The sequence below is a fragment of the Rhinoraja longicauda genome, chromosome 24 (assembly GCF_053455715.1).
Source record: "Rhinoraja longicauda isolate Sanriku21f chromosome 24, sRhiLon1.1, whole genome shotgun sequence".
In the NCBI taxonomy this organism is placed as follows: domain Eukaryota; kingdom Metazoa; phylum Chordata; class Chondrichthyes; order Rajiformes; family Arhynchobatidae; genus Rhinoraja; species Rhinoraja longicauda.
In genome coordinates, this window is record NC_135976.1 from 32,218,109 (window position 1) to 32,230,151 (window position 12,043).

General features: G+C 44.7%; 1 protein-coding gene across 1 annotated transcript in view; it reads left to right on the forward strand.

Moving 5' to 3' along the window:
- Positions 1 to 7,128, forward strand: part of LOC144605586 (uncharacterized) — a 12,774-nt gene extending 5,646 nt beyond the window's left edge. The window contains exons 4-7 of the mRNA XM_078421017.1: positions 2,009 to 2,329; positions 3,607 to 3,655; positions 5,874 to 5,964; positions 6,724 to 7,128. Of these exons, the coding sequence (XP_078277143.1) occupies positions 2,009 to 2,329; positions 3,607 to 3,655; positions 5,874 to 5,964; positions 6,724 to 6,771 (509 nt within the window). The 3' untranslated portion in view covers positions 6,772 to 7,128. The remainder of the gene's footprint in view (positions 1 to 2,008; positions 2,330 to 3,606; positions 3,656 to 5,873; positions 5,965 to 6,723) is intronic.
- Positions 7,129 to 12,043: the final 4,915 nt, after the last annotated feature.

The window sequence follows — 12,043 nt, forward strand, 5'->3', positions numbered from 1 at the left end:
CGACTGCACCTTCCAATGCAACAGGCTCCGTGTTCAATGCGTCATTCTTCACCATTCCCACCGTCATTGGCTGTGAAGAGCTTTGGAACGACCCGTGCAGATGGTGAGGGACGGTGTACAGTGTCTGTCTCTCATCGCAATCTGGGTGGAATTCAAACAGAGTCAACAATATGATTGGGCGGACTCCCCTGTACACATTGATGTATACAATATCTATATGTTTGTGAAAGGCTAATTTTACTCTTCAATATATGAAAGATTTTCCCTTCAGTTTCAGGTGCACTGTGGGCAGAGAGCGAAGTAAGAGGGGTTGTGGACAGAGCGATCACAATCGATTGTCACTATGCAGCAGTGTACCGCTCACACACAAAATACTGGTGCCGTGGGACAAATCGCCAATGTGCACATGTAGTGGAAACAAATAGTAAACGTGGTCAGGGCGGAAGGGTGTCATTCACAGATAATCCGGCACGAGGAATATTTACTGTGGCGGTGGAGGATCTTCACTCTGGAGATACAGGATGGTACAGCTGTGGAATTACTGCACCTGGCGAACCAACATTCAATGTGCATCTCCAAGTATCTGTAGGTATGTTTCTCAGTGAGTGACTTTGGCATCCGCACAAAACATTGTTGGTAATCTGGTGCAGAGCTCTTGACGCCGCTTTATAAAACAAAAGATGTGAAATGTTTGGAGAGGTTGCAGAGAAAGTTCACCGGGATATTTAGTTGTCGTTTACAAATGCAACATGGAAACGGATCCTTCGGGCTACCGAGTCCACACCGACCAACGATCACCGGGCACACTAGTTCAATGTTGTTCCACTTTTTCTTTCGCTCCCGACACACAATTCCACAATACCGCCATTCACACACTTAGTGTGCATACTAGTGCAACAGTATCACTATCAACAATTTTATACAAGGAAATTGAAAAGCTGTTGATAGTGATACCGTTGCACTAATGAGGTGTTTGAATGTCGGTGTTGTAGAATCGTGGCAGAGTTTCAGATTAAAAGAGAATTTTTAAAACTGCAGATGCCCGAAATGTAAAACACAGAGAGATGGTGCTGCTGTGTACCGGCACAGTGGCAGACAAGGTAGTTCTGGCTGCTGGGAGGATGGAGAGACACAGAGATGTATAAATCTAGATCGTGGATTGTGAGGAGAAGGTGGTTTTTGACGGGCATCTGAGTGGGTGAACACAAAATGCTAGAGTAACTCATCGGGTCAGGCAGCATCTCGGGAGAGTAGGCATGGGTGTCTTTTCGTGTCGAGACCCTTCAGACCTATCTCTGCGGGTGACATTGTTGTCATCTGTACTGGATTGTGTCCCTGTCGATTTCCTTCGAAATTGCACTCCTGCATACACAGTTTGATTTTGATTAGACAAATGGGCAGCTTCCTTGTTGCTTTGAATGTCCGACTGTGTTGCATAAACGATGCTCACTTTTCCTGCTGGCAATCCTGAAATATAAAAGAGAATCCAAGATTTGTCTGATTTGTGGTCCGTTTTAATTCCATTTTTTCGGAAAGATGCTGTGAAGTTGGATAGGTTGCAAAGACTTACAAGCATTTTGCCAGGACTCGAGTGCCTGAGCAATCGGGAGACGTTGAGTAGATTAGGACTTTATTTCTTGGAGTGCAGGAGGAAGAGGGATGATCTTACGGAGGGGTACTAAAGTATGCGAGGATTAGATCGAGTAAATGTACATAGTCTTTTGCCCAGAGTACTATCGCAACATTTACGGAAAAAATGGACAGGAACATGAATAGGATAGGTCTAAAGGGTTAATGGCCAAGCAAGGGCAGGTGGAACTGGTGTTGATTGGGCGTGTTGGTCAGCACGGGCAAGTTAGACCGTTCTATGACCCGATGACTCTATGTAGATGGATGTGTCACATTCTAACCAGGCGGCTCTGGCTGAGGTACAGAAATGGTGGATATTGGCGAGTGTTTGATTTTTAGATGTTCACCCAGTGTGTGACTGTTTGCTCCTTTCCCACAGAACCCGTGTCTGTTCCTGTGCTTGGATTTCTGTCACCAGCCAATGTCTCCTGTGTCGGGGGCTCAGTGTCAGTGTCCTGTGAGTCGGGCCGGGGATCCCTTCCCATTAGCTACAGTTGGCATGAAAACATCCCAGCTGTGGATTCAAAGATATCAGACAACAGTAGCCTGGATCTACATTGTCAATCCTTCAAACACCAGCACCATCAATATTATTGCAACAGCTCAAATCAACGTGGATCAAAATCCAGTGAAATGGTCAACGTGTCCATCTCCAGCAATGGCGTGTCCTGCAGTTTTCTCGTGAAAATCAACGGGACTGGTAAGTAGTGGAGGAAATGAGGAGTGGAAGTGGGGGTGGGGGTGGGGTGGTTCATAAGATTATCAGTGATAGAAGCAGAAATAGACCATTGAATCATGACTGATCTATTTCCCCCTCTTCCCCCATTCTCCAGCCTTCTCCCCATAAACCCCGACACCCTGAAATCCATGCACGTTAATTAATTATCCCATTAAGATTAAAACGATGGAATTATGACCCATTCGTCAATACCTGGATGCTGGGTTCCAGAAATAGATTTCGCAGTGCTAGTGTTGGCCAGCTTCCTGGCTAGAACTTCATCTTATGTTAACACAGCTTTAAACTAGGTTTGCAGTAACATCTATCCAAGCACTTTCACATTCCCGCCATTATCTCCAAATGGCCGACACCTAAATATGGGAAGGGAACAGAAATATTCAGTAAATGTGGCCACAGTTAACTCCTAGAGGACTGTATCAGCTTTGTCCACTCTGTTAATTTTGACCATTAAGTGCCATCGATACTAATCCCATTTACCAGCCCCTCATCCACAGTCTTCTCAGACTTGACAATTCAAGTGCCTCCACTATCTAGGTATTAAAATATTCCTTCCTCAGATACCATCTAAATATTCTAGTCCTTAACCCAAACCTATGTTCTCCACTTTTACGCACATCTGCTGTACTGATTTCCCACGAAGTACCCTATCTATGTTGCTCATAGCTTTGCGCACCTGTAATAGGTTCACCCTTCCTCTCCTGTGGTGGAATAAAAACCCCATCAATCCATCTTCTGCTCCGGACTGTAATGTTTCATCGCAGGCACCATCCCTCCTTTAGTTTAGTTTACAGATCCAGCGTGGACGCTGCAGCCTTTCACCGGTGCACTCGTTCTATCCTACTCACAAGGGACAATTTACAGAAGCCAATTAACCAACAAACCTGCAAATCTTTAGTGTGTGGGAGAAAAACGGAGCACTTGGGGAAAATCCACTCGGTCACAGGGAAAACATACAAACTCCGTGCAGATAGTACCTGAAGTCAGGATCGAACCCGGGTCTCTGACGTTGTAAGGCAGCAACTCTTCCGCTGCGCCTTTCAGCCGCCCTACTGTTGGCGACCTGAGTTGTAACCAGCACTCCTGCTGGTCATGACGTCTCCCACTTGCTGCCAATTACACTGAAGGAATATTGCCCTGTCTATTAAGCCTATAAACTCCTTATATCGGACAAGCATGCTCTCTTGGTCAACTGCAAGTGAAAAGCAATGACACTGATTTTTAATTCCATGTTCCAACAGGACTTGAATATTCTTGTGAAACTTTGAAAAGATCCAATTATTCTTCAAGGTAAACTACTCTGCTTCCAATGAAATGTACCATGTGCTAATTGCTGGTGTTTTGATTGGGATTGCTTCAATTGAGAGAAAGTTGTGTCTTCCGTTCACTTGCATTAAAAGCCCGTGAGAGTATTGATCTAAATGCACAGTGACACAGCCAGTAGAACCACAGCCTCACTAGGACAAGACACTGGACGTCTATGTGTGTTCCGCATATTTTGCCTTTCAGTGTGTAGGAAGCATTTGTAAATGCTGGTTTAAACTCAATATAGGCACAAAAAACTGGAGTAACTCGGCGGGTCAGACAACATTTCTGGAAAAAAGGAATAGGCGACGTTCCGTGTCGAGACCCTTCTTCAGAGTGAGATTCAGGGGAAAGGGAAACGAGAGCGATTTCGACGGTCATATAGAAAAATATAAAACAATGAATGAAAAATATGCAAAAAAGTTACGATGGTCAAGGAAACGATCCATTAGTAGCTGTGGGCTAGGTGAAAACGAGTTGGACAGACAATGAGACACTACAAGGCAACAGTGAAATACGTAAAATGACCAGGGTGGGGGTGGGGCGGAGAGAGAGGGGATGCAAAGATTGTTTAAAGTTAGAGAAATCAATTCTTATATCGCTTGGCTGTCAGCTGCCAATGCGAAATATGTGGTGTTGTTAACTTCCTCCAATTTGCATTTTGCCTCGCTCTGAGAACGGAGGAAGCCCAGGACAGAACGGTCAGTGTGGGAATGGGAGGGGGAGGGGGTTCAAGTGTTTAGCAACTGGGAGATCATATATTCCCAGGTGGACTGAGCGTAGATGTTCGGTGAAATGATCGCCCAGTCAACGTTTGGTTCTGCTGATGTATAAGAGTCCACACCTGATACAGCAGATGAGGTTGGAGGAGGATCAAATGAACTCTGCCTACACTGAAAGGACAGTTGAGGTCCTTGGACAGAGTTGAGGGAGGAGGTATAGGGACAGATGTTGCATTTCCTGCATTTGAAGTGGAAGGTACCTGGGAAGGGGGTGGTTTGGTTGGGAAAGGATGGGATAACCAGGGAGGTGTAGGTCATAAAGTCATAAGGAATAGGAGTAGAATTGGGCCATTCACCAGGGTTGCAGAGGGAACGGTCTCCTGCACTCCATCCGGCACTCAAATGCACGGACCATCTCCAACAACACCCTCTCCTTTCTCGATCTCACCATCACAGGAGATAGACTATCGACTGATGTCTATTATAAACCTATACACTCCCACAACTATCTAGGTCACACTGAGTTAACTGACGCTCTCCCACACATTGAACCTTGAAATCATTAAAAATATATATCCCTGAATATTCCATCATAATATAGTCTTTAAAGTAGGAAGACGTTGTTATTTATCTTATTACAATATAAATAAATCTGACTTTCCATCACACTCATATGTTATGCTTGCGTTAGGAAATAAAACGTTAATAAAAGCCACGCCTTTATGAGCGAACCTTTAACCGATTTTTCGAACACGATTCCTCCATCCACCCACCTACCGCGTTAATCCAAGTAATATCGAGGGTGTGAGATTAAGCATTATCATTTATAATTTAATTCATTAATTGGCCTCATCTGTTTCCATATTTATTGCCCCGCCTCCCTTCCACCATCAGGACTAATCTTTTTTTTATTATTCCCATCTATCCATGTGGATTTTAATATAATCTTCGTATCAGCTGCAATTTTCCTTCTTCCAGGGTATTACGCTGTTCTTTGTATCCTTCCACATCCCCAATTTCCCTCTCCCGTGACTCCCAGTCTGAAGAAGGGTCTCGAACCAAAACCTCACGCATTCCAACTCTCCAGAGATGCTGCCTCTCCCACTGTGTTTCTCCAGCATTTTCTGTCTATCTGCTCTGCATTCACTGGTTTCACTGCTCCATCTCAAAAAAAGAGTCTTCTCCGAATCCATGTAACCGTGTAATGTCTCAACCCCAGTATTGTAGCCATGCCTCACAATGAGGACTGTTATTGGTGATCATAATTGTTCTCACCGCACTCCCCCACCCCACCCCCTCCCCCTCCCCCTCCCCCACCCCCGCAGTCTAACACCCGTTCATTCTCCCAGATCTCAATTGGCTCTCCTGCTTTGCCCCGCTCCACTCCACCAAGATTAGGAAGCAAACATTAAGGTAAATGCTTGAAATATAAACTGTCTCGTTTCCTCCCATTGATGCTGTATCTCTTGCCCTTTGCTCAGTTACATCGCATGGACTGTGGGGCGCTGGCTGCTCTTTCTCCTGCTTGTGATCTGGTGTATCTCAATCGCGTTCTTCACAAGAGCCTCTAAGGTAAGTTTTATTGTCATCATGTTCATAAATTATAGGAGCAGAATTAGGCCATTCAGCCGATCATGTCTAATCCGCTCTCAATCACAGCTGATCTACCCTTCCCTCTCGATCCCATTCTTCTGCCATCTTCCCATAACCCTTGACATCTTTATTTATTAAGAATATGAAAATCTCCGCCTTAAAAATATCAATTAGCTTGGATAGATATAAAAATCCTCGGATAACTCAGCGGAACAGGCAGCATCTCCGATAAGAATTGACCTGAAGAAGGGTCTCGACCCGAAACGTCACCCATTCCTTCTCTCCCGAGATGCTGCCTGACCTGCTGAGTTACTCCAGCATTTTGTGAATAAATCGATTTGTACCAGCATCTGCAGTTATTTTCTTATATAAGAATTGACCTGGCCTCCATAGCCTCCTGTGGCAATGAAATCCATAGATTCACCACACTCTTACCAATGCCATCCATTCTCGTCGCCGAAGGTATCCAAGCGGTTTCCATTAATGCATTCAAATATCCTGTCCATTGATGGAAACAGAAACCGTGCACGTTTTCATATCCTGAAGTCAAACCAAATCTCTATATGGATGATATCACGAGGTTTTGTCAGATTGTGCGTGTGCAGGGTGGATTTCTGTGCCTGGTGTGGATTCGTTGGGGTCCACCTTGCAGACAGCATTGTGTTGGGAGTGGTCGGGTCAAATAAAGCATGGTTCCCACTGTCAATGACTCTGATGACTTCACATTGTCTTTTGCAGAGACGCGATGAATCAGAACCTGGCCACTCGGCCCACGAATTACAGTGAAGACTCCTAGCTTGCACCAACAGTGAGGGAATTCAGCACCGCGATGAAATATTTAGGCATCATCCTGCTTTGTCAACTGATATCAATTGGACAGAATATATGTCTCTTGCAATTCAATTAACGATTTCATGAAAGTGTCTTCAAAGCAATGTTTCAAACTTTCCAAACTATATCTGTTTCCAAACCCCAATTCCCGCACTGATCTTAATTTTTGTCACCTCTTCCAAGGTTTCTTTCGTCACCTTCGAACCATTATTTTAACCTTTGCATGTTTTCTGCTGCTCCAGAGCCTGACACTCTGTTAAACTATATTCTATACATTTAACTTCCTGGAAAAAATGTTTTTTCACTGATTAATGAGCACCACTGCATCAGAACGCTTCTTAATAAATTGTTATTGTCAATGAATGGTTTGTCTAATTTGTTTTGTTTATACTGCAACTTTCGTGTTGAAGAACAGACTGCAATCAGACTGCTGGATATTCCTCCTTTTGCCAAACGTTAAAGGCGTTTAGGAAAGACAATCAATTAATCTTTCAGACCATGCTGTCCGATAAGAACAAAATTATGCCACGACATTGTTCTGACTATTTGCCTTATTGTTCTCTCCACAGATGCTGACTGACGCGCTAAGCACAATCAACATCTGCAGATTTCATTTCCGACATGCAACTAATTTTTATGTAGGAAGGAACTGCAGATGCTGGTTTAAACTGAAGGTAGACATAAATTGCTGGGGTAACTCAACGTGACAGGCGGCATCTGTGGATCGACCAGGTAGGTTTAGGTGGACTGAGCGGCGGTGTTCAGCGAAACGATCGCCGTGCCTGCGCTTGGTCTCGCTTCTCGGCGATCGTTTCGCTGAACACCTCCGCGCAGTCTTCATAAACCTACCTGATATCCCGGTCGCTAAACACTTTAACTTCCCCTCCCATTCCCACACTCACATTTCTGTCCTGGGCATCTTCCATTGTCAGAGTGAGTCCCAGAGCAATTTGGAGGAACGGCACCTCATTGACTTCTCTAACTTCCAGTAATCCTTGCTTCCTCTCTCAATCCACCCTCCCCCTCCCTTCCCAATTCTCCGATAACAGTGACTGTCTCCGACTACCTTCTATCTCTCATTGCTTTGTGGATACCTTCTCCCAGCAAACAATCATCTATTCTACATTTTCCTTGATCTCCATCCCCTTTGTCTCATTTTCACACCTTACACTTCCTTGTCCAAATATCCCCCTCTCCCCTGACTTCAGTCTGAAGAAGGGTCTCGACCCGAAACCTCACCCATTACTTTCATCCAGAGATGCTGCCTTTCCCGCTGTGTTACTCCAGCATTTTGTACAACTATTGTTTTTTTGATTGGGTGATTGAAATATACAACATGGATACAGACCATTTGGCCCACCGAGTCCACGTCAACCTGCAATCAACCCTTTCACACTGGTTCTATTTTATCCCACTTTCGCGTCTTTTGAGTACAGTAATATTGCTACACATTTTAATGCTGCAACGAGTTATTTATTTTATCCGCCGTGCAAATGAGTTAAAGGACTATCAATAGTGGAAAGTCCATTCGTGTGCAGAACAAATGGTTGAGTTGCAGTTTGCAAAGTACAAGATGTGAAACTGCAAATACATTGTGTTGCTTTTCTCATTCTGACTTGTGACTGTAACCCCGCCCATGAAAGAACCAGGAAGGATGTTGCTTCAAAATAATAAATTGTGACCTGCAATAATGGAGTAACACCATCAAGTTCGGAAACAGTCAAGGATTGCTTTTGGTAAAACGTCCCACTGACAAAGATAAATATTCTCCACACAGTCAGCGAGGAGACGAGGAAATTAGACCAGAGGCTGCTTTGAACTCATAAACCCCCAGGTCAGGGATATCCGAGGGGTGCTGAGTAGCCAGAGATACTTGCAGATTCTGTGTCACACTGATGCTGCCTGTCCCGTTCAATTCGAGATCGTTAATGTTCTAATGGGAGGAATGATCTTGAATTGGAGCTTTTCCCCAGTGCAAGGCATCCCAAAGTGCCTGTCGGATAGTTAGAGATAAACGGTCTGAGATGCCACAGATAGACACAAAATTCTGTAGAAGTTTAGCGGGGCAGGCAGCATCGCTGGGGGAAGAAAATGGGTGACATTTCGGGTCGTTGCCACCGTTGTTTTTAGAGATGGGTACTGGCTTGGAATGTAACTAGGAAAATTGACAGGGGAGAGCCGGTGGATGTGGTGTACCTCGACTTTCAGAAAGCCTTCGACAAGGTCCCACATAGGAGATTGGTGGGCAAAATTAGAGCACATGGTATTGGAGGTAGGGTACTGACATGGATAGAAAGTTGGTTGACAGACAGACAGATAGCAAAGAGTGGGGATAAATGGTTCCCTTTCAGAATGGCAGGCAGTGACTAGTGGGGTACCGCAAGGCTCGGTGTTGGGACCGCAGCTATTTACAATATACATCAATGATTTGGATGAAGGGATTAAAAGTACCATTAGCAAATTTGCCGATGATACAAAGCCAGGTGGCAGTGTGAACTGTGAGGAAGATGCTATGAGGTTGCAGGGTGACTTAGACAGGTTGTTTGAGTGGGCGGATGCATGGCAGATGCAGTTTAATGTAGATAAGTGTGAGGTTATCCACTTTGGTGGTAAGAATAGGAAGGCAGATTATTATTTGAATGGTGACAAGTTAGGAAAAGGGGACGTACAACGTGATCTGGGTGTCTTAGTGCATCAGTCACTGAAAGGAAGCATGCAGGTACAGCAGGCAGTGAAGAAAGCCAATGGAATGTTGGCCTTCATGTTGGTGAAGGTGTGGAATTCTCTGCCTCAGAAGGCAGTGGAGGCCAGTTCGTTGGATGCTTTCAAGAGAGAGCTGGATAGAGCTCTTAAGGATAGCGGATTGAGGGGGTATGGGGAGAAGGCAGGAACGGGGTACTGATTGAGAGTGATCAGCCATGATCGCATTGAATGGCGGTGCTGGCTCGAAGGGCTGAATGGCCTACTCCTGCACCTATTGTCTATTGTCTATTGTCTATAACAAGAGGAATTGAGTATATGAGCAAAGAGGTCCTTCTGTAGTTGCACAGGGCCCTAGTGAGACCGGACCTGGAGTACTGTGTGCAGTTTTGGTCTCCAAATTTGAGGAAGGATATTCTTGCTATTGAGGGCGTGCAGCGTAGGTTTACTAGGTTAATTCCCGGAATGGCGGACAGTCATATGTTGAAAGACTGGAGCGACTAGGCTTGTATACACTGGAATTTAGAAGGATGAGAGGGGATCTTATCGAGACGTATAAGATTATTAAGGGGTTGTACACGTTAGAGGCAGGAAACATATTCCCAATGATGCGGGAGTCAAGAACCAGGTGCCACGGTTTAAGAATAAGGGGTAGGCCATTTAGAACAGAGATGAGGAAAAACTTTTTTAGTCAGAGAGTTGTGAATCTGTGGAATTCTCTGCCTCAGAGGGCAGTGGAGGCCAATTCTCTGAATACATTCAAGAGAGAGCTGGATAGAGCACTTAAGGATAGCGGAGTGAGGGGGTATGGGGAGAAAGCAGGAACGGGGTACTGATTGAGAATGATCAGCCATGATCACATTGAATGGCGGTGCTGGCTCGAAGGGCCGAATGGCCTACTCCTGCACCTATTGTCTATTGTACTTTAAACTTATATGTTCAAACAGTCATATCTTTCTTTACATTTATTTTTTCTGCAATGCTGACACTTTGCTCGCGCTGCTGAAACAAGGATCTTCCGATTCGTATCTCTGAACCGCATCTTGCGACAGCTCGTTGGAACACTGTTTGCTGAGCTGTGTTTGCAGAAGTCTTGGGTCAAAGGCGAATGAAGACAGAATTAAATTGTTTTGCTGCATCGTCGGTTCCTCTCTGCAGCCTGTTAATTTGGGCAAGTAAACAGGAAATAGCTCCTAACAAAAGATCCTTTACCGAGGGTCGACAACGCTGAGCAAACTTCAGTGGAGGTCACGTCAGTGTGTTACACCGACACCACGTGATGCATAACATTGCCACAGATGTACATAACCCGAATAAACTGCACTGTTCCCCTGAAAGCAACACACCCAGAACAATAGCCAGCAGCAGATATTAGGTTATAATATAACGCAACTATTTGTGTACAAAATGAATTTAATCGTTGCAAGCAGATGTACAAAGTCAGCAAATGACATGTACATGAACACAACTCTGCTAATTTATAACCTCTCTATTGCAAAGAAGACAAGTTAACAATTTAATTCACCGTGCATATTCTACCTTGCTTTAACTTCACTATGTGTATCCCTGCGCCCTTGTTTCAGTTACATTACAGGTGTCAGTGACATTCCACCCCCCCCCCCCCTTTCCCAGCTGATCTCCATCCTGTGGTACTTCCACACAAACTTCTTCACAGTCCACTACCACATTAGTCGTCATTTTCAAAACATGAATATCATGACAATAGTATTTCAAAGTTTGAATGAAAGAGTTAAACCAGAGGGGAGAGGGTCAAACTCCAATTAACCTCAGCTGATTTCAGGTGAAACGTCCATACTTCCTTACGCCAGCTTCCTGTTTTTGCCCCTTGTCAACAGCAATATGCCAAAACAAAAGTTCCAAATGTTTATATTTTTGATGTGCCGGTCCACTTACAAAACCATCACGAGGGAATGATCCGAAAATAGACGTTTCTACTTTTCTAAATGTCATATTTTGTCTAATGTATCATTACATGAAGTTTCCCGACCCGAAACGTCACCTCTCCATTTTCTACAGAGTGGCTCGCAGAGTTGCTCCTGCATTATTTTGTCTATCATTATTCCCACCACTGTTCAGTGTTAACAGACTCTGAGTACAGAGATAGCCTCCGCTCCATCCTTACGGATACATCATACTTGACGAAGTGGTCCAGGCAGCTGCAATACCAACATGTAGTGCGCACTTGGACAGGTCCATGGATGGGGAAGGTTTGGGGAGATATGGGTCGAAGGTAGGCAAATTTGACTAACTTAGATGAGCACATTGGTCTAACGCTTTGGAGGAGAAGGGCCTGTTTCCGTGCTGTGTGACACTGTGATCATCTGATCCAACCATTTGCTAAATATAACCGAGCCTTTCACACGGTAACGTGTCGAGCTGCTACTGGCTCAATGTGGTTCACCATCTGAGTTCCTGTTGGCATTTTCCTCATTGCTATTTGAGCGATGCGTTTGCATCTGAGAGCTCAGAGTTGAGCGACAGGCAGACAAGTGCTGGCCTTGTTACT